The sequence below is a fragment of the Schistocerca americana genome, chromosome 8 (assembly GCF_021461395.2).
Source record: "Schistocerca americana isolate TAMUIC-IGC-003095 chromosome 8, iqSchAmer2.1, whole genome shotgun sequence".
Classification (NCBI taxonomy): Eukaryota; Metazoa; Arthropoda; class Insecta; order Orthoptera; family Acrididae; genus Schistocerca; species Schistocerca americana.
Genome location: NC_060126.1, coordinates 258,672,362 through 258,696,324, shown reverse-complemented (window position 1 = coordinate 258,696,324; position 23,963 = coordinate 258,672,362). Strand labels below are relative to the sequence as shown.

General features: G+C 43.0%; 1 protein-coding gene across 1 annotated transcript in view; it reads right to left on the bottom strand.

The window, feature by feature from the left end:
- The window catches only part of LOC124545751 (protein PAT1 homolog 1), a 110,822-nt gene that overhangs the window by 60,919 nt on the left and 25,940 nt on the right, over positions 1-23,963 (bottom strand). The window contains exons 3-6 of the mRNA XM_047124694.1: positions 23,326-23,633; positions 21,292-21,444; positions 4,630-4,905; positions 4,351-4,546 (exon numbers count right to left, since the gene is read on the bottom strand). Of these exons, the coding sequence (XP_046980650.1) occupies positions 4,351-4,546; positions 4,630-4,905; positions 21,292-21,444; positions 23,326-23,633 (933 nt within the window). The remainder of the gene's footprint in view (positions 1-4,350; positions 4,547-4,629; positions 4,906-21,291; positions 21,445-23,325; positions 23,634-23,963) is intronic.

Sequence of the window (23,963 nt, the reverse complement as noted above, 5' to 3'; positions counted from 1 at the left end):
CGTGCTCACCTTGTCCACAGCCATTTTACAGACTATAACTATAACAGCAATGCTTCTGTTTCACTCCAACATTGTCATACCAGTACCAGCATCTAACAGCAAGTCACGATTCCAACACTACTAACTACACAAATCCTGCAGCACACAGTCTGAACGTCATTCTTGTATTAAAAAAAATTAGGGTAAGGTTAAACATGTCAGACCAGATATTTACTTGTTAGTCCAATAGCTGATAATCTCTTGCAGACTCTTTTCAATGAACTAGTTGTCACTCGATACCTCTTCTGTGTGGTGAGTAGCTCTCTATCCATTTCATTTTGATACACATTAAATTCCAATTGTCCAGTATCACACTGAGCTCTTTCTCGATGTTATCATATGTGGTTCCAGTTCAGGTACAGTTTTCATGTGGACAAAGTAGAGTTGGGTGCCATTTGAACTCAGCTGCCCAATTCTTAGATTAGCCTTATAACTTTCCCCAACTTTGGAATACTTCTACTGTATGCCCCAAAGTAAGGAAAGAACAGTGACATAGTACTTAAGTGAATCTCTTACGTTGGGTGTCCACACAGTAAATAGTTTTCCATCTACACTGACTCACATAGCAAAAGTTTAACTACAACAACCCTGTAGAATGAATAACTGCAGATATTAAAAGGCCTCCCAGACACAAATTTATCAGTTTCTTGCAAAAGCACTACACTAAACCACAGTTCCTAAATCACTATCACAGGTATAAAAAAAGATACAGAGTAGGGTACCGCTCGCTGCAAAAATCATTCAATGGCAAAATAAAATATAATGTAGAAGATAAAAACAAAGTAATATCGCATGTCATACAAAATGAAACTGGAATAAGCCGATGCAATTGTAGTAACATACAAATGAAAAGATGGGACTAGAGTAATAGAAAATTGTCAGGAATTGGCAAATGTTGTAAATGACTAATTCTCTGGTGATGCAAAAAAGTTGCAAACAAAATCTTCCTAAAACACATGTAGTACACACAATGACTTACACTACAAGCACAATGATGATGTTTTGCTCAGCGGAGCCAGAAGTCAGGAAGACAATACAGAAATTAAAAAATAAGAAGTCAGCAGGTACAGATGAAGTTCCAGTCTCTGCACTCACGGCACAAATAGACAGCATACAAGCTTTCTTAACATAATAATGATTTCCTTTAGTTAGGGCACTTTTCTCGAGTATCTAAACATGCTAGAGAAAGGTAATGTGAAGAATCTTGAAAACAATAGGCCAGATTCACTACTGCCAGCATTCTCAAAAATAGGTGAATTAATCATTAAAGGTGGACTAATGAGTTACATGAATAAATGCAACCTTTTTAATGAAGCACAGTTTGGGTTCTGAAGTGGGAAAAGTGGAATACTGGCTATTACAGTCACACAAAAGTGATACTTGAAGCTTGTGATGAGGATTACACTGTACAAGCATATTCTTAGACTTTCCCAAGATTTTTGGCAATGCTGACCATAAAATACTGGACTAAACAAGCTATAAGCACTAGGGGGTAGCAGGAATGGCAAATGAAGTGTTCCAAGTTGTACCTGGAAAGGTAGAGAGGTTCACAGGTCTGCTGCTGATAAATTTGTAATAAAACAATGACCAACTGTCTTTGAGGAGGACGACAAAAGGGCTGTTGATATAATACTGATTCCACATGGGACAACTAATGTCATTCAACCAATTGACAAAGAATGTTTTTGACAGTGGAAAGTAATTTTCAGGAAACTGTTGGACTATATAATTTCTTACAGTTCTTTGTCATTTCAGGTTTCTCAACAGAACAGTAGTCTTAAACTGGTCATTTGTGCATTATCAGTTTGCAGTGCCATGTTTTCTGAATTTGATTAAGTATGTCTGGTACTCAGCAGAAAATGCAGAACAATAGCTGGGACCATTTCTTGCTCTAACCCAGTTCTGCCTGGACAAAACTAGTAATTACCATGAAATGTCTGAATAGATTAGCTTTTCATTTGTTAGGTGTGTCTTGTGTAAGGAAGATATTTGTTTTCACCATTTGATAGGCACTTCACATTTTTGTAATTACCTCAGAGAATAAACAAAAAAGTGTTTCATTATAAGTATAATTAAAATGTTATCATATGAACTGTGCTACAGAAATCACCGTAAAATGATATATGTGTAAGAAATATTCCATTTCTGCAATGAGACATCAACCACTGTCATGTTTTTTTCCCCTCTCCTGATCACATTTGTAAGAATTACATCTCCAACAGTTTAGCTGCCAATACAAAATGTAGATTATTAAAAAAATAGTGTGACATGCCTGAACTGGTTAAGGTGCTTAAAATAGATGTTTGTGCAATCTGGACTTTCACACTATATTATCTTGTCATGGTTGCTTTCACTCATTCACATATTCATGTGATCGGCAAGAAGGGCTGTACAAATCACTGTTATAAGCTATTCTCCATGCAGAAAAAAATGAGTAACTTCAACCTTCTTTGAAAATACTTTCTGTGCATCTGAGCAACTAAAATTCTGACAGTACTTTTCTCTCAGTGTATTATTCTTGTATTAAAAAAATTTAGGGTAAGGTTAAACATGTCAGACCAGATATTTACTTGTTAGTCCAATAGCTGATAATCTCTTGCAGACTCTTTTCAATGAACTAGTTGTTACTCGATACCTCTTCTGTGTGGTGAGTAGCTCTCTATCCATTTCATTTTGATACACATTAAATTCCAATTGTCCAGTATCACACTGAGCTCTTTCTCGATGTTATCATATGTGGTTCCAGTTCAGGTACAGTTTTCATGTGGACAAAGTAGAGTTGGATGCCATTTGAACTCAGCTGCCCAACTCTTAGATTAGCCCTATAACTTTCCCCAACTTTGGAATACTTCTACTGTATGCCTCAAAGTAAGGAAAGAACAGTGACATAGTACTTAAGTGAATCTTTTTTTATGGGGGGTGGGGAGGGGGGCGAGGGTAGGTAGGTGGAATACGGCCCCCCCTCCCACCACCCCATCCCCCCCCCCCTACACACACACACACACACACACACACACACACACACACACACACACACACACACACACACAATTACTGGGAATCAGCACACTTGGAAAGATGACGTCAATTTTGATACGATGACAGCATGTGCCACCTGGGTGTAGTGGAAGTACTGGTAATAGTTTCAAAATCGTCTGCCAACAGATAGGGTAGTGCCATGGCTACCAGAGCAACATCTGTGTCTAATCAATGTGGTGTAAATGTTTGAAGCAAGCAGGCAACCAAGCCAGAGAAATGCACTCTTGTTTTCCCAGCCAGCTGAGTGAGTTTGAAAGGAGACAAGTTGTGGCCTTCTGTGATCGGGAAGGTCCTTTCGGAGAACTGCACATGAATTTTCAGTGATCACATGAACTTTCACACATGCACAGGTGAGGTTTTGGGATGTCCACACAGCACAGATGCCTGCCAGGGTCCTCATATTGTAAGGACAGCAGTGGCAGATCATACAGCAACAACAGCACAGATAAGAGGGCTTGTGAGGCCATACATGTCAACATGAACTATTTTGAACTGATTGTCAGCAATGGACTATACGTACACACACTTCTAGCCCATCTTCCACTCACGCCACAGCATCCATATGCACAGCTCAACTTGTGCCGTCAGAGAATCACCCAGAAGATCGAATAGCGTACCTTGGTCTTCAATGATGAAAGCACATTTTGCCTACACAGAAGTGATGGTCAGCTGATCATTTGTGCATACAACATGCAGCTGTGAGCACTGTCTCACAGAGTGCATCTGTCCATGAGACACTGGCCCCACCGCAGGCCTAATGGTCTGGGTATGATAAGCTACAACTCACATTAATCTTTAGTGTTTTTGGAGGGGACCCTAACCAGTGCTCGGTACATGCAGATTGTTGTCAGACTCATTCTTTTGCCATTCTTGCAACAGGGAGGTGAGTTGGTATTTCAATAAGATAATGCTTGCCCACACACTGCCGGTGAACTCGACATGCTCTGCAAGACATGCAGTAACTTCCTGGCCAGCATGATCTCTGGACTTGTTGCTAGCCAAGTTGTCAACCAACAACTCTTTATGGAACTATGTCAACAGGTTGAGCAAGAGTGGCATAATGTATCCCAGGACAGTATTCGCCATCTGTACACTTGACTGGATGCCAGAACCAGAAGCTAAAACACATCCAAATGTGGGTATTTCAGCATGGGTCAATACCTGGAACTTCTGAACCACTTGTGTTATTGATGTGTAAATGTAATCATTTCTTGCATCCCCCCCCCCCCCCCCCACACACACACACAAAGCATTTTTTTTTTATGTACTCACCTAGTCGGTGGTTCGCCTGGTGCAACAGCACTGGGTGGATACCAGGCGGTGGTTGGGCAGGAGGTGGTGCAACTACTCTCGGTGGAGGCACCACAAAAGGGCCATTCGGATGACTTGCTGCTCGAGTCAGTCCTAACACTGGTGGGGGGAAACTTATGCCCCGCCCTAGAGTTGCCTGGGTACCACGAACAGCTTCCTACAATTTCACAACATGTTATTTAGTAAAAGTTTAAAGTTATTCAAATTCTGCAAATAACTTCAGTTAAAGGTAAAACTTGCCTGAGACTGCACAGTTATTGGAGGAGGTGGAAATTGTGGAACCTGAGGAGGGCTAGTAGGCTGAGCAATTGGCCCAGCAGCAGGACTAGTAGTAGTAACAGACGAGTGTCCTGCACTGCTGCCACTGCTATTACTGTGTCCAGATGACATAGTAAGCTCCCGCTCGATGTCTTCAACACGCAGCACAGCTGCTGGTGGAGGTGGTTGGCTAGAAGCTGAAGACACTGCCGACTGCTGGATGAGACCTCGCTCAAGTTCTTCCACTGTGCACACACTCTGGGAATGAACACAGACAGTTCACTCAATGTTACTTTTGTGCCAATAACATCCACAGATCCACATGGATCAGATACAAGCCTTACTTAATGAAACTAGAAACAAGGCAATCAAACAGGCGAGGGGGCAGGGGGGGGGGGGGGGGGGAGCACAGGCCTGAGAGAGGTAAATAAGAAAGGCGATTCTATGCATGCAGCAATGCAGTAGGTATAAATGTGGAATAAAAAGGAAGAGGAATCCAAATGAAAAACATAAAATACAGATATAAACAGAAAAATCAAACAATTAAAAATTCAGTATTGAATTTAACAATCATACGCAACGGATAGTTGCTACTCACCATATAGCAGAGATGTTGAGTAGCAGATAGGCACAACAAAAACATTGTCACAAAAATAAGCTTTTGGCTAACAAGGCCTTTGTCAAAAATAGACAAAACATACACACACATTTTTGAAGAGTTGTGACTAATTCTTCAAATGGCGTAAGGCATCAAGTGCACTGATGGTCCAATGAGGTGTTTGATTCACAGACAGTGGAGGGTGAAGTTCTGGCCAGTTAGATCTCCCCCCCCCCCCCCCCCCCTTCTACAATGTACAATGAGTTGGGTCCACTCATTCAAGATACCGTGAACGTGAATCAGGATATTTATTTCAACATTCGTGGTGACTAAGTGTTGCACTCTCTTCTACATCTACATAATGAGCATGCTGCCTACACTTCCATCTTCCAAGATAATGACAGCCATGCTCATAGTATGTATACATTCCTTGTTTGACCAACACTCAGACATCATATCACAACTCAACTGGCCTGCTAAATCATCCAATCTTTATTACACTGAAACCATTTGGGACAATATGGGACAGTGGGTGAAACACAGCAACTGACATCCGCACAATTTGGTAGCTCTACAGCAACTACCATCAATGAGTGGCTGCAGCTGGATACGGCATACCTGAAGAAACTTGGGAACTCTTTTTCTTCTTTACACTGAGACCATTATTACCACAAGAGATGGTATTACACAGCGTTTGTGTGAGGCCTCCAGGGGGTACTAAGTTTTTGACTGGTATGCTTAGACAAAATATATTCTTAACAATGCTGGTGAAAATATAACATTATGAAAGCTTCTGGCAGTTGGTTGTCATTGTATGGACATCTTTCTGGAATTCTGTTGTATTCACTTAGTATACAACCAGTGCCTCACTCCAGATTGAAGAATGTAAGAAACAGGCTTCAAATGTTCATTGCTTTACCAATGAGTTTGTGTGTTAAATATTTTATGTTAACCCCTCAGTCCTGGTGTCCCCTATGGGGGACATAACATGTAGCATTATTTGAAAATTTTTCCCCGAGCTCTTATCATTTTGGCAACACTGAAAAGTGTTTTAGAAGGAAGTTCAGAGATGGCAGAACCTCCTGCAATAGCAGTTCATCATTGTTGTGTTGAATCACATTGTTGCCAGCCAGAATAGAAAATGGCTGACAGAAGAAAGTGGGTCAGAGGAGAGGCTCTTTGTAAGTATTTTATTACTACTTTATTCTATTTTAATCAATACAACATATATGGGATAATGTAAATGAATAGTCAGAGAATAATTATTTAAAATCATAATTTTACAATCGTCTTTGAAAAAGTATTGAAATTCGAGTGTAGCCTGTAAGGGACACCAGGACTTAGTGCAATGTGTAACGTGATTTGTCAACAAAATATATTTCATCCTTTTTTTTTTTTTTTTTTTTTTTTACAAAAGTAATACTTTAATTGTTCATTTTATATTCTGTGGTGAATATTAGATTAATATTAATTATGTTGCAGGAAATTGTGATCTACAGGTGAACAATTTTACATTATTTTTTTTTTTTTTTTTTTTTTTTTTTTTTTGCCCCAATTAAAATGCATTTGAAGATTTTGTAAATGAATTATTTGATGGAGATGTTAGTGAATTGGAGCTCTCTGATGAGGTGTGATGATGATGATATCCATACAGATCCAGACTATCATGTCAGAAACGAACAGGAATCAGATATAGCTAACGAAGATGAAGACGAAGACGAAGCTGAAGACAGGAACAATAGCAGATCAGAAAAAATCTGCTCTATTCAATCTACCACCGACAGGACATTTTGGAAGAAGACTTTGGATTTTTTCCCTTTAACCACCTGCATCTGAACATGATGAACAAGTGGTAATCAGTGTGAACTTACCACCTCATGACTACGTGAGTAAATAAAGGCCAGAAAATATTTTTAGCATCCTTACCGAATATACAAACAGAAGGTATCTTAAAAATACTGGGAGAGAACTGAAATGTACTGTAGCTGAAATGAAAGGATTTATCTCTGCAACAGCGATGATGTCATACTTGTGCTATCTTAGGATTAGGACGTATTGGGCCAAAAAGAGTAGGGTGGAAGGTACTGCTAAAAAAAATTTGCCGTGACAGATATTTTACAACTAGAAAACATCTGAAACTTGTTGATGGTGAAGTGTCCCTCGAAGTAAAACAAAATAATAAATTTTGGAAAATACAACCTATTCTTGAAAGTGTACAGAATGGCTGTAGATTGAACTCTAGGCCCACTAATATTTCTGTTGATGAACTTATGATTCCATTTTGGGGTCACAGTCCAACAAGACAAGTCATAAAATTGAAACCAAACCCTTGTGGATTAAAGAATTTTGTACTGGCTGTAACTGATGGATTTCCTATAGATTTCTTCTTTTACCAAGTGAAAGATGATCCTATAGTGAATGACACTCAATTTGAAAATTTTGATGTAGGTGGAAAGGCTGTTATAAAACTGACAGCTACTCTTCCTCCTGGAGTGATCATTTACATGGACTGTTATTTCACATCGGAGTCACTTTTAGACAAACTGCACAGTGAAGCTGAGTGTCAAGCTATTGGAACATTACAGAACTCCAGAATTCAAAAAGTTTCCAAACTATCATTGGACAAGGATATGGAGAAAAATGGTAGGAGATCTAGTGATCAATCAGTGAGAAGTGATGGCCAACTTTGTGTAATGAAATGGTTCGACAATCTCCCTGCTATCTTCATATTCAGTAGAGAAGGAGTAAACCCAGTTGATAGATGTTGCCGCTGGTGCAGGAAAGAAAAAAAGTACATTCAAGTAGATTGTCCCACAGTTGTAAGCACCTACAATTCAAATATGGGAGGTGCTGACTTTCTCGACAGATTGATCAGCTATTACAGAATAAGTGCAAAAACTAAGAAGTGGACTGTAAGGGTGATTACGCACTTCATTGATTTCGTTATTTGTGCTTTATAGCTAGAATACAGACATGATCAAGCTGTCTTGGGTACATCGAAGAATGACGTTCTAGACTGCCTCCAGTTCAGAGAAAAGTTTGAGGAAAACCTATGGCATTCACACAAACCTTAAGCGATATCTGATGATGATCTTGACTTCAAAAATCCAGCACCAAAGCATTCAAAGTCTAGAATTGATCACCCTCCTGATGCCATTCGATCAAAAAATGTTCTACATCCACCACAATTTTCACAACTGGTTTCCAAAACTCGCTGTCGACTTCCAGGGTGTTCAGCTAATAAGGCACACATAAAATGTCCCACCTGCAAAGTTTTCCTCTGCCTGCATGATAAACACAACTGCTTCAAGCTTTATCATCAGCTGTGAAGACTAAATGAATTAAATTTGTCATCACAAATAAATGATTATGATAGACCTACTGCATTCCGGATTTTTTTCTAACTGCCGTCTGCTTCACATCTGCTGTGCAGCAAGGTACATAAATTTAAGTATTAACTGTCTTTTTCTTACTTGTCACTTCTTTTTCCGCATGTTTTTGCTTTTAGGAAGCTTTAATTCATCCGAGATATGGAGGAGGCCCTGGCGGTGGCAATAGAGAGCACTGGGTGCACCTGACTGTAAACTGTTGCTCATGTCGGCACCAATGACTACTGCCGTCTGGGCTCAGAGGTCATCCTCAGTTCATGCAGGCAGTTGGCGGAGTTGGTGAAGGCAGAAAGCCTCGCTCGTGGGATGGAATCTGAGCTAACTATTTCTAGTATCATTCCCAGAACCAATAGCGGTCCTCTGGTTTGGAGCCGAGTGGAAGGCTTAAAACCAGAGGCTCAGACAATTCTTCAGAAATCTGGGGTGCAAATTTCTCGACCTCCGCTATGGGGTGGAGATGGTTGGTTGGTTGGTTTAAAGTTTAAAGGGACCAAACTGCAAAGGTCATCGGTCCCTTGTTTCATAAAAACACAAAGCACAGTGAAACTTTCCACCAGTCAGGCGAAGCGCTAAAATAAAAATTCTGGGGGAAGAAAAGCCCCATGGTCAATGGTAAAACATGACGGAAAATGGAGCACAGCAACAAAACCAACAGAGAGAACAAAGGCAGAAGGAATTAAAACTGCACAGCAGAGGACTGTGGCGGGCTGATCACGAAAATAATAGGATGAGCCAGCCACTCTGCAACACGTTAAAACCTCCAGCCTAAAAGATTAGGGTGGAGTCGAATTACAACACAAAACTAAGGAAAAGATACAGCACAAAAGAGGGTGACGCAATAAAATTAGAGGGACCTATAAAAGCCACTTGCTCGAATAAAACTTAAAACACGATCTGCCATAGAGACATCGTTACCTAAAAGAGATGATAAATCACCCAGGAGATTAAAAGTTTGCCTGAGGGCGGTTAAAAGAGGACATTCCAACAATATATGGGCCACCGTCATGGTTTCACCACAGCGACAATGAGGGGGGTCCTCTCGACGCAGTAGATGACCATGCATCAGCCAAGAGTGACCAACGCGGAGCCTACAGAGAATAACAGAATCCCTGCGAGAGGTCCACATGGAGGAACCCCACACGGTCGTGGTCTCCTTTACACGCCGCAGCTTGTTGGGTGCAGACAGAGTCCGCCATTCGTCTGCCCACATCCCAAAGACCCGACGGCGTAACACCGATCGGAGATCAGTTGCCGGGAGGCCGATCTCCAACGGCAGTTTGCGGGTGGCCTGTTTAGCTAACTTGTTGGCGTGTTCGTTTCCCGCTATCCCAACGTGTCCCGGGGTCCATATGAACATCACTGAATGTCCACACTGTTCAAGAGCATGAACGGACTCCTGGATGGCAACAACAATGGGATGGCGTGGGTAGCACTGGTCAAGAGCCTGTAGACTACTGAGAGAGTCACTGCAAATGACAAAAGACTCTCCAGTGCTGGTACGAATACGCTCAAGGGCACAAAAAATGGCTGTTAGCTCTGCGATGTAAACACTGCAGCCGTCCGGCAAGGAGTGCTGGTCTACATAGTCCGCGTGAGCATACGCGTACCCCACACGGCCATCAACCATCGAGCCATCTGTATAGATAGCCTCCGAGTCGCGGGATGCGTCGAGGAGAGAAAGAAATTGGCGGCGCAAGACTGCAGGAGGAACTGAATCCTTTTGCCATTGTGAGAGGTCCAGCCAAAGCTGCGGCCGACGAATACACCAAGGTGGTGTATGTGGGTGGACCTGAAAAGCAGATGGAAGAGGCAAAGACTCGAGGTCACTAAGGAGTGACCGAACACGGATCCCAATCGTATGGCCTGATCGAGGCCGCCGGTGTGGGGTATGGACTGCCGCATTAGCGAAAAGGAGACGGTAGTTAGGGTGACGAGGCGAACAACGAACGTGGGCAGCATAGTTGGCTAAGAGTCGTAGACGACGAATGTGGAGCGGAGGAACCCCAGCCTCAGCAAGTAGGCTATTAACAGGACTGGTGCGGAATGCTCCTGTCGAACCCCACAGTGGTGAACGGGGTCCAGCAGTTGCAACGCTGAGGGCGACGCGGAGCCATACGCCACACTCCCATAATCCAGTCGGGACAGCATGAGGGCTTTGTAGAGTTGCAACAGCGTATTATGATCTGCACCCCAAGTTGTGTTGCTGAGGCAGCGGAGGGCATTCAGATGCTGCCAGCACTGACGCTTGAGCTGACGAATATGTGGAAGCCAAGTAAGCCGGGCATCAAACAGCAATCCCAGAAAACGGTAAGTGTCAACAACCCTGAGCATGGCATCCAGAAGATAAAGCTCAGGGTGGGGATAGACAGTTCGACGCCGACAAAAGTGCATAACACAAGTCTTCGCAGGAAAAAATTGAAACCCATGGGCTAGGGCCCACGCGTGCGCCTTGCGTATGGCTCCCTGCAACCTAAGTTCTGCAACACTAATGGTGGAGGAGCTGAAAAAGATGCAGAAATCGTCAGCATATAATGTGGGTGAGACAGATGACCCTACTGCTCCTGCAAGGCCATTAATGGCCACAAGGAAAAGGGGCACGCTCAATACAGAGCCCTGTGGAACACCGTTCTCCTGGATATGAAGTGAACTATGGGATGTGCCAATTAAAATGCGGAATGTCCGAACAGATAAAAAATTCTGAATAAAAATGGGGAGAGAGCCCCGGAGACCCCACCCATGCAACGTGGCGAGAATACGGTGCCGCCACGTCGTGTCATATGCTCTGGAGAGGTCGAAGAAGACGGAGAGAGGTGTTGGCGCTCAGACCGGAAGCGCAGCTGGACCCCTGCAGCGCGCCTTATCAGTCCTTATCAGCGCGGTTACGCAACTGGAAGTGAATTTTTGAGCAACACGGGTCTAGTAATACTAGGACCCGTGTTGCGTCCAAGAGGCGCCAGAGACTAAGTCCGAACCAAGGTCACGTGTAAAAACACGCGTACAGTACGGAATAACGTACGTTATTCCGTACTGTACGCCCCCTACCAGTGGGGAGGGGGGGGGGGGGGCGGGCAGGCGTAACTGTACTGTTCTGTGGGCCAACTGAGAAGGGAGTCTTTTCAGGAACTGGTGGCGGCAGAGTTGCAGCAGCATAACTCCTCAACATAGATGTGGGGTTGAGCCGTTCTAGCTTCTTTCTTGCCTCTTGGTAAGTTAAACGGTCCAGGGTCTTAATTTCTTGTGTCTTCCGCTCTCTTTGGTAGACTGCACAGTCTGGCAATCAGGGAGAATGATGCTCCCCACAGTTAACGCAGGTGGGAGGCGGAGCACATGGAACATTAGGATGTGAAGGTCGTCCACAATCACGACACGTGGGGCTGGCATTGCATCTGGAGGACATATGTCCGAACTTCCAGCACTGGAAGCATCGCATAGGGGGCGGGACATAGGGCTTGACATTGCACCGGTAGATCATGACCTTGACCTTCTCAGGCAAGCAGTCACCCTCAAAGGCCAGGATGAAGGCACCAGTAGCGACCCTATTATCCTTGGGCCCCCTAAAGACACGAAGCACAAAGTGCACACCTCGTCGTGCCAGGTTCTCACGTAGCTTGTCATCAGACTGTAGCAGAAGATCTTTATGAAAGATAATCCCCTGGACCAAATTTAAGGACTTATGGGGAGTGACGTTAACGTGGATGTCACCGAGCTTCTCACAGGCGAGTAACGCCCGTGACTGTGCAGATGAAACTGCTTGTATCAAAATAGCCCCGCTCCTCATTTTGGAAACAGATGCCACTTCCCCAAACTTATCTTCAAGATGGTGAACAAAGAAGAGAAGCTTAGTCCCCAAAAACGAATCCCCATCGGTTCTGCTGCACACAAGGTATCGCGGTGAATACGGCTCCTGTCTGTCCGCAGCCCTACGTTCCTCCCATGGCGTGGCTAGGGAAGGGAATGATTTGGGGTTATATGTCACAGCATTAAATTCTGTCTTACCACGCTTAGAGACGTTGGCGGTCGTGCGACCACCGGATTGAGACTTCACCTGCTTCATTGCGGGGCATCTGCCTCGATGCCACCCACTCTGACCAGGGGCTCTCCCCACAGGCGCCACCCAGCCACAGCAAAGGTCACCTGACAGGATGGCCGTTGCCGGGAGTCCTGATGCCCGAGAGAGACGAGCATCGACTCCTTGGCTTACGTGGGGAGGTGTCAGCTCAGGCATCGGCAGTACGATCCCTGTGTTGTCAGGGGGCTACAACCTAGAGGGTACATGACAACCCCACCACAACGGGCTGGCTACCGTGCTGGATTTTGGGTGCCATGGGTAGTCCATAATGATCGTGGGTGCAGATGGTGATGCACTAAGGGTGCAACTTACACAAATGATCAGGTGTGTAAGCCCAAAATGAGGGATGGAGGGTGCAGTTATGACGCCTAGACGATAAAAAGTGCCAAGGTCTGAGGGCACAGAGGACTCATGGTGCACCACGTAAGGTGTCCTTCCCCAAAAGGCTCGTACTTCTGTTGAATTTGGAAAAATGGGGGTCAAACCTCAATGGGGACCATCACATTAAAGGCTGAAACAGTTGAGACTCCTTTTAGTCGCCTCTTACGACAGGCAGGAATACCGCGGGCCTATTCTAACCCCCAAACCCACAGGGAGGATGGGGTGGAGAAATGTAGGGTCCCCCTGAATAGGTCAGGCGTGCACTACATGCAGGAAGCGGCTACAAGGGTAGTGGAGTACATGTGAAGTGCACATGTGGGCTTTTTAGGTTAGAGAATTCCCTCCCTAAGCCCGACAAGAAGCCTCCCGAGACACGACAAGGTAGTAGTAGGCAAAACGCAACAGGGAATAACAATATGAATGTGGTAATAGTAAACTGCAGGAGCCTCTATAGGAAAGGGCCTAGAACTGCTCTCATTAATCAACAGTTACAATGCCTACATAGTACTAGGGATGGACAGTTGGCTGAAACCAGATGTAAACAGTAATGAAATTCTAAACTCAGATTGGAATGTATACTGCAGAGACAGGCTGGACAGTGAAGGGGGAGGCGTGTTTATAGCGATAAAAAGTACAATAGTACCAAAGGAAATTGACGGAGATCCGAAATGTGAACTAATTTGGGTGAAGGTCACAGTTAAAAGCAGGCTCTAACACGGTAATTGGATGTCTCTATAGGCCCCCTGGCTCAGCAGTTGTTGTGGCAGAGTGCCTGAAGGAAATTTTGGAAAATATTTCAAGTAGATTTCGCGACCATGTTATAGTTTTGGGTGGAGATTTTAATTTACCAGATATAGACTGGGAAACTCAAACGTTCATAACCGGGTGGCAGGGACAAAGAATCCAGTGAAATTTTTTAAAGTGCTTTATCTGAAAACTACCTTGAGCAGTTAAATAGAGAACTGACTCATGGCGATAACATACTAGACCTTCTTGTGACAAACAGACCTGAACTATTTGAAACAGTTAACGCAGAACAGGGAATCAGTGATCATAAAGCGGTTACTGCATCGATGATTTAAGCCGTAAATAGAAATATTAAAAAAAGGTAGGAATATTTTTCTGTTTAGCAAAAGTGACAAAAAGCAGATTTCAGAGTACTTGACGGCTCAACACACAAGTTTTGTCTCAAGTACAGATAGTGTTGAGGATCAGTGGACAAAGTTCAAAACCATCGTACAATATGCTTTAGATGAGTATGTGCCAAGCAAGATCGTAAGAGATGGAAAAGAGCCACCGTGGTACAACAACCGAGTTAGAAAACTGCTGCGGAAGCAAATGGAACTTCACAGCAAACATAAACATAGCCAAAGCCTTGCAGACAAACAAAAATTACGCGAAGCGAAATGTAGTGTGAGGAGGGCTATGCGAGAGGCGTTCAACGAATTCGAAAGTAAAGTTCTATGTACTGACTTGGCAGAAAATCGTAAGAAATTTTGGTCTTATGTCAAAGCAGTAGGTGGATCAAAACAAAATGTCCAGACACTCTGTGACCAAAATGGTACTGAAAAAGAGGATGACAGACTACAGGCCAAAATATTGAATGTCTTTTTCCAAAGCTGTTTCACAGAGTAGTTCCTTCTCTAGATTGTCGCACAGATGACGAAATGGTAGATATCGAAATAGACGACAGAGGGATAGAAAAACAATTAAAATCGCTCAAAAGAGGAAAGACCGCTGGACCTGATGGGATACCAGTTCGATTTTACAGAGTACGCAAAGGAACTTGCCCCCCTTCTTGCAGCGGTGTACCGTAGGTCTCTAGAAGAGCGAAGCGTTCCAAAAGATTGGAAAAGGGCACAGGTCATTCCCGTTTTCAAGAAGGGACGTCGAACAGATGTGCAGAACTGTAGACCTATATATCTAACGTCGATAAGTTGTAAAATTTCGAAACTCGTATTATGTTCGAGTACAATTGACTTTTCTGGAGACTAGAAATCTACTCTGTAGGAACCAACATGGGTTTCGTAAAAGACGATCGTGTGAAACCCAGCTCACACTATTCCTCCACGAGACTCAGAGGGCCATACACATGGGCTCCCAGGTAGATGCCATGTTTCTTGACTTCCGCAAGATGTTCGATACAGTTTCCCACAGTCGTTTAATGAACAAAGTAAGAGCATATTGACTATCAGACCAATTGTGTGATTAGATTGAAGAGTTCCTAGTTAACAGAATGCAGCACGTCATTCTCAATGGAGAGAAGTCTTCTGAAGTAAGAGTGATTTCAGGTGTGCTGCAGGGGAGTGCCATAGGACCATTGCTATTCACAAAATAAATAAATAAATAAATATATATATATATATAAAACAAAGATGAGGTGACTTACCGAACGAAAGCGCTGGCAGGTCGATAGACACACAAGCAAACACAAACATACACACAAAATTCAAGCTTTCGCAACCAACCGTTGCTTTGTCAGGAAAGAGGGAAGGAGAGGGAAAGACCAGAGTACGCAAAGGAACTTGCCCCCCTCCTTGCAGCGGTGTACTGTAGGTCTCTAGAAGAAGGTCTCTTTCCCTCTCCTTCCCTCTTTCCTGACAAAGCAACGGTTGGTTGCGAAAGCTTGAATTATGCGTGTCTCCCATCCTTCATCAAAGACACCAACCACTTTCTCGAACGCCTGGAATCCTTACCCAATCTGTTACCCCCGGAAAACATCCTTGTAACCATTGATGCCACTTCCTTATACACAAATATCCCGCACGTCCAGGGTCTCCCTGCGATGGAGCACTTCCTTTCACGCCGATCACCTGCCACCCTACCTAAAACCTCTTTCCTCATTACCTTAGCCAGCTTCATCCTGACCCACAACTACTTCACTTTTGAAGGCCAGACATACCAACAATTAAAGGGAACAGCCATGGGTACCAGGATGGCCCCCTCGTACGCCAACCTATTCATGGGTCACTTAGAGGAAGCCTTCTTGGTTACCCAGGCCTGCCAACCCAAAGTTTGGTACAGATTTATTGATGACATCTTATTATCTGGACTCACAGTGAAGAAGAACTCCAGAATTTCCTCTCCAACCTCAACTCCTTTGGTTCCATCAGAGTCACCTGGTCCTACTCCAAATCCCATGCCACTTTCCTTGACGTTGACCTCCACCTGTCCAATGGCCAGCTTCACACGTCCGTCCACATCAAACCCACCAACAAGCCGCAGTACCTCCATTATGACAGCTGCCACCCATTCCACATCAAACGGCCCCTTCCCTACAGCCTAGGTCATCGTGGCAAACGAATCTGCTACAGTCCGGAATCCCTGAACCATTCCACCAACAACCTGACAACAGCTTTCACATCCCGCAACTACGCTCCCGACCTGGTACAGAAGCAAATAACCAGAGCCACTTCCTCATCCTCTCAAACCCAGAACCTCCCACAGAAGAACCACAAAAGTGCCCCACTTGTGACAGGATACTTTCCGGGACTGGATCAGACTCTGAATGTGGCTCTCCAGCAGGGATACGACTTCCTCAAATCCTGCCCTGAAATGAGATCCATCCTTTATGAAATCCTCCCCACTCCACCAAGAGTGTCTTTCTGCCATCCACCTAACCTTCGTAACCTCTTAGTTCATCCCTATGAAATCCCCAAACCACCTTCCCTACCCTCTGGCTCCTACCCTTGTAACCGCCCCTGGTGTAAAACCTGTCCCATGCACCCTCCCACCACCACCTACTCTAGTCCTGTAACCCGGAAGGTGTACACGATCAAAGGCAGAGCCACGTGTGAAAGCACCCACGTGATTTACCAACTGACCTGCCTACACTGTGACGCATTCTATGTGGGAACGACCAGCAACAAACTGTCCATTCGCATGAATGGACACAGGCAGACAGTGTTTGTTGGTAATGAGGATCACCCTGTGGCTAAACAATGCCTTGGTGCACGGCCAGCACATCTTGGCACAGTGTTACACCGTCCGGGTTATCTGGATACTTCCCACTAACACCGAACTCCGGAGATGGGAACTTGCTCTTCAATATATCCTCTCTTCCCGTTATCCACCAGGCCTCAATCTCCGCTAATTTCAAGTTGCCGCCACTCATACCTCACCTGTCATTCAACAACATCTTTGCCTCTGCACTTCCGCCTCGACTGACATCTCTGCCTTTGAAGACGTCTGCTTGTGTCTGTATGTGTGTGTGTGTGTGTGTGTGTGTGTGTGTGTGTGTGTGTGTGTGTGCGCGTGCGCGTGCGCTCTCGAGTGTATACCCGTCCTTTTTTACCCCTAAGGTAAGTCTTTCTGCTCCCGGGATTGGAATGACTCCTTACCCTCTCCCTTAAAACCCACATCCTTTCGTCTTTCCCTCTCCTTCCCTCTTTCCTGACGAAGCAACCGTTGGTTGCGAAAGCTAGAATTTTGTGTGTATGTTTGTGTGTCTATCGACGTGCCAGCGCTTTCGTTTGGTAAGTCACATGATGTATATATATATATATATATATATATATATATATATATATATATATATATATATGATCTTGTGGATAACACTGGAAGTTCACTGAGGCTTTTTGCAGATGATGCTGTAGTATATCGCGAGGTTGTAACAATGGAAACTTGTACTGAAATGTAGGAGGATCTGTAACGAATTGACGCATGGTGCAGGGAATGGCAATTGAACCTCAATGTAGACAAGTGTAATGTGCTGCGAATACACAGAAAGAAAGATCCTTTATCATTTAGTTACAATATACCAGGAAACAGTTAATTCCATAAATTATCTGGGAGTAGGCATTATGAGTGATTTAAAATGGAATGATCAAATAAAATTATTCGTCGGTAAAGCAGATGCCAGACTGAAATTCATTGGAAGAATCCTACGGAAATGCAATCTGAAAACAAAGAAGTAGGTTACAGTACACTTGTTCGCCCACTGCTTGAATACTGCTCACTGGTGTGGGATCCGTACCAGATAGGATTGATTGAAAAGAGAGAGAAGATCCAATGGAGAGCAGTGCGCTTCGTTACAAGATCATTTAGTAATCGCGAAAGTGTTATGGAGATGACAGATAAACTCCAGTGGAAGACTCTGCAAGAGAGACGCTCAGTAGCTTGGTACGGGCTTTTGTTGAAGTTTCAAGAACATACCTTCACCGAGGAGTCAAGCAGTATATTGCTCCCTCCTACGTATATCTCGTGAAGAGACCATGAGGATAAAATCAGAGAGATTAGAGCCCACACAGAGGCATACCAACAATCTTTCTTTCCACGAACAATACAAGACTGGAAAAGAAGGGAGAACTGATAGAGTTACTCCTGATTTAATTTGTAGCAGTTGAATAGAAGTAAGCTTGCATAATAGTGAATAAAAGAGGAGAAATGCTGTTACTGCTAGCGCACATTCGGAAAAGTACGGAATCTTGGAAAGATAAAAAAATAATCCAAAACATGATGATGATAACAATAATAATAATAATTACAGAGCAAAAATAGAAATTCAGTAGCAAGTGAGTAATATCACTGCAGTATTCAGCTTCTTAATATTGTTTCATGAGACTTATGGGAAAGCTATCACAGGGAAAAGGAAGGAAGGAAGGAACGAAGGAAAAAAAGAAGGAAAATTAAGGTTTAAAATACGGAAATTCCATGTCCTTTTCACGGGAATAATCCCTATTTGTCTCAAGCAATTTTGCAGATGTGGATTTGAATCCCATTCCTCTCAAATGTTAAGCTCAGTGCCTTACCAATGGGCCACTTCGCTAGTCGCAAAATTGGCAGAGAGAGAGAGAGAGAGAGAGAGAGAGAGAGAGAGAGAGAGAGAGAGAGAGAGAGAGAGAGAGGGGAGGAGAAAAGATAATTTCATGTGAATTTGAAATACATTTTCATAAGTGATAGTGTTTTTTTTACAGATCTGCTATATATATTTGCAGAAGTACATATAACTATACTTAATCTAATATTTAAAGATTGGTATCAGTAAAAATAACCTTATAGCATGTTGCAGATATGTTGAGCTATTGCTAGGGACAAAAACATTTATGCAGTAGTTCAGCTTACAAACTTGCATTTTTCAGAGGACATGTAAACACATTGCAATCTAATTGAATTTTCTCATTATGAGTGTATGAAGGGCGAACTGTTTTAATTGTTAAAAACCATTAGTAAGCCGAGATTGCATGAAATACTTTTAATACAAGGCAACTGGTTTCAACAGTCTTAGCTGTATCTTCAGGTCTTAAACATTTTTTGTAGTGAAACATGTTCATTTTACACTGACCTCATGCACAAGATGCCAAATGGATAAAACTCAGCACCTTCTTCTGAAAGTGGATTTTCACTTTTTAGTATAAAGAGCATTCAAAAAGAAACAAGTCAAATCTGGAAATCGCAAACCGGTGACAGGAGGGTAATATCGTGGCGCGTCTAACGAGGTATGGTACCGACCAGAGGGTGGAAGTGCACAGCCCATCGCTAGAAGGCACATGTGCACGTTACGTGACTATACAGAGCTAGCAGCAGCACGCATCAATTGTCTGACTTGCCAGTGGCACTGCAAACAGTGACATGGAGGCATCAACAGAAGAGCAAAGAGGTGTTGTTCATTTTCTGATAGCGGAAGGAGGAGGAGGAGGAATAGACATTCATCGATGAATGTCATAAGTGAACAGCAAACACTACACGTCCCTTGCAAGGGTCAAGGCGTGGTACAAGCACTTTGGGAAGGACGGGTGTCATTAGCCGATGATATCATCCAGGTGGTGGATGCAGTCAGTACCCAGGACTGCCGAGTGACAGTGAAAGCCACAGCCAACATGGTCAGATTGAGCGTCAGAAGTGTTTACGCCCTCATAAAGGTACAACTGCACATGCATAAAGTGTGTGCCCAATGGGTGCCCCACAGTCTTCAACCACACCAGGAAGCATGTTGAATGGCCCACTGTCTTGCTCATCTGCAGTGCTATGCTCGGGAAGGGAATGCATTCCTGGCACGATGGTGGCTGGAGATGAGTCATGGTGTCATCACTTCGAACCAAAATTAAAACAACAAAGTCTCCAGTGGAATCATCCAGGGTCACCACCACCAAAATAGCCAAGGCCATCCACAAAAGTGCAGGAAAGGTTATGTTGACGTTCTTCTTTGACAAAGATGGCTCCCTTCTGATTCACTTCCTGCAGCACAGGACAGCAATGAATGTCCAGTGTTACCTGCAAACTTTGACCACCCTTTGCGAAGTGATCAAATCAAAACGACCATGCAATCTCACTCCTGGGGTCATTCTGCTCCACGATAATGCAAAGCCTCATATGGCCGACACAGTTGTGGCACTCCTGTAGAAAATCAAATGGGAGGTTCCCGGCCACCCTCCACACAGTCCGGACCTTTCGCCTTGTGATTACACCATTTTTGGTCCTCTTAAAAAGACTGTGAGGGGCAAATGATTTACCTCGGCTGACAATGTGCAACTGTACATGCAGAACTGGTTAACATCACAGCCCTGGGAATTTCATGAGACAGCCATTCACCGCCTTGTATCACAGTGGAACAAGTGTCTCAACAGCCAGGGTCAATACTTCTAACATACAGGTACTGGTTTCTGTAATTATGCCTCCAGTTTGTTTCTTTTTGAATGCTCCTTATGTGTGTCCAGCATATGTAAACAGATGTGCTATTGTGTACATATTTGTATTGTGTAACAGGCATCTGTCAGCAATATGTATAAAGACATGGGCTTTTGGACAAGATGCTGTGTGCTTTTAAATATTTTAGCGATGACAAATGTTTATAATGTGCTGAGTTTTATCCACTTGACATCTTCTGCTTGAGGTCAGTGTACAATGAACAAGTTTGACTACAAAAAATGTTTAAGACCTAAAGATGACAGCTAAGACTTTTGAAACCAGCTGTCTTAAATAAAAAATATTTTGTGCAATCTTGGCTTTTGATTGGTTTTTACCTGTTTTTAACACTGCAATCTTGTCGTCGTGTCCGCAGCCCAAATTAGGACAACATTTGGGATTGAGCATCCAGGTACAATAACTGTGTGATAGGAAGAAAAATGCAAGTTCCTCAGCTAAGACATTATGTTCAAGTTATTGTTTATGTGCCTGTCAATGGCTCCACTGTATGGTGATTGATTGTCTTTGTTCACTCCATTGTCTGTGTTTCACTCCAATTTTGAATTTTCAAACTTACTTACCTTCCCCCCTGGCAGTGGTTTTGGGGAAACAGTGGTGGTAGCTGTTTGAAATGTGAGACCATCCAACTTTCCAACACCCCACATGGAGAAACTTGATGGAGACATGTTATTGAAAGCACCCAAGTCTGCAACTTTAGGAAAGTTTGCAACATTCTGTGAAAACAAAACAAAATAACTAATGGTCAATATTAACTGATTGTTTTGGTTACTACATAAATTTATTTTTATGGAACATCTTGGCTTTTCAAAACAAAGGTTAATAATATTTCTTCTCCAGACAGATTACCAATTAAATAAATTTTTGGTGTATCATATGCAAGTTAAAAAAAAATAAGTTAAAGAACTGACTTATTTTTTTACAAATCCAGTCGTGGACCACAAATGTCTATTAATCAGTCTAAAAATTCCAGTCAGTGATGACCATCTTCAGCCCTGGATAAATGCAGTATACTACACAGTTCATGTCACTGTGCATTTTGATGGTACCAATGTTATGGACTGTGTAATATACTGCATTTACTCAGTTGCAAAGATGGTCACTGATTACTGAAATTAATAACCTGCTTAATAAACACCTGTGGACCATGACTGGTTTTATAATAAAATAAATAATTCCTGGCTCACTGGAGAAACCTACTGTTGCTACTTGTTAAAGAAATGAGCTCACTTGATTGAATGATAAATCACATTATTACTTCTTATGCTCTCCAAAATTTTCAAATCTGTTAGCTGTTATTGACTTCAATGACTTAGTTTTGATTCATTTACTTACACCAAATAAATTTATTGATGGTACACTATATCACACAAATGAGACATGAAGACTTAATGACAGCTTACTATAACGTGCAACACAAACTGTCAGTTATATACTACACATTGGAAAATGAGATGAAACATCTACACATTCCCTTGACCACATTTGAGGGTATAATTTTAATTAAAAATTATGTCAATACTGTTGGATAATAATATGGAAAAATATGGACAACAGTTTCTAAGAACAGTGAAATCATGGAAAGGATTAAAATTTTTGCTGGTCTAAGATCACTAATGAACAATCCACTCACTCACTGTGGGCAACTATGACACTGACAGTCCTGCAGAACATAACATGGCTAACTTTACTGGGTGCCTCCAAACCACACAATCTGGATTTGTCACACTGAACTGTGCAGGGGAAATTTCTCCCTAGAACATGGTTCAAATGGCTCTGAGCACTATGGGACTTAACATCTGAGGTCATCAGTCCCCTAGAACTTAGAACTACTTAAATCTAACTAACCTAAGGACATCACACACATCCATGCCCGATGCAGGATTCGAACCTGTGACTGTAGCGGTCGCGTAGTTCCAGAATGAACTGCCTAGAACCGCTCGGTCACTGCGGCCGGCTCCTAGAACATGTATTTGCTTCTACAATACCCCTGTTCTTCACTTGCCCTCTTTCTATCCTCCTTTCCCTTTTACTGTTTACTCAGTCCCATATCCTTTACCCTGAATGAGCCTCTCATGCCCGATTTCTTCTCTCATCTACTCCTATCAACTTTCCACCACGAAACTCTTCCCGATTTTCAATCTCTTACAACTACTCTGCACCCTTTCCTCAATCCCCTAATACTTCCTACTTTCTGTGTTCCTCGCAGGACAACTATACCAATACAGCCCCTGCACCAAGCTACTTGTTCCACCTTGGCATTATCTTTTTCCTATCCCTCATCTGCCCTATTTCTCTCTTTATATTCATAACAAGATAAATTTTGGTTTCGTGTCTGTACATTGCTCATGCTTGAAGTATGTGGCAAGTAACTATCTTTTCTCCTCCCATTGTTTGCAATTCACCCAGGGCTTTCTGGTGTCAAATAATAACTAAAATACTTACAAGCAATCTCTGGCATCAAAGAACAAGCAGATACACAAAGAATTCATCTGGACTTTACATTACTGGCAGAATTTCATTTTGACTTGCCATCTATCTTTGTGCATAGCAAGAACTGCTCAGGATACAAACAGAAGTTTAGATCTAATATTCACCTCTAAATGATTATTGTGTTGATGAGATTCTGATGCATCTAGGTCTCCATTCTCTAAAACAACATCATCTGCTCCTAGATCACCTTCATCTTCCTCTTCAAGCATAAGATGGGCAACTCTAGCCTCAAGATCAAAGTCTTCTGAGGAATCAGAATGAGGAAGCGACTGTGTGCGAGACAGGGGCTGGTTGCGTCGAGGTGTCGACGATATAGGCCCTGTTGCTGCACCCTCACTTCCATGAATAGCGAGTCTAGACTGCTCAGCCAGTTCTGCCAGTTTCTCATGGTCTTCTTCCCAGTCTCCTTCTGCTACAAAACAAAACAACACAATCCTGCATCTTATGAACTTAAAAATATTCATGTGTGACAATTTAGCCCATGATGAATGTAGAACCAAATCCTGCACATAAATATTGTAGCAAGCATTATCTGTGCTCCAGTTTATCAATTTGACTTAAACCAAAACAAAGTATTATTAATAATTCTACAATGGCACAATTCCCTCATTCCAAAAATTGGCAATAAAGTAATGAGAAATTTTAATGCTAAAGCAACCCTTTTTCATTATGTTTATCCATTTTCTGTAATTTTGTATAATAAATACTGACGAGAAAGGTACAACTGAGGAGGAGGAGGAGG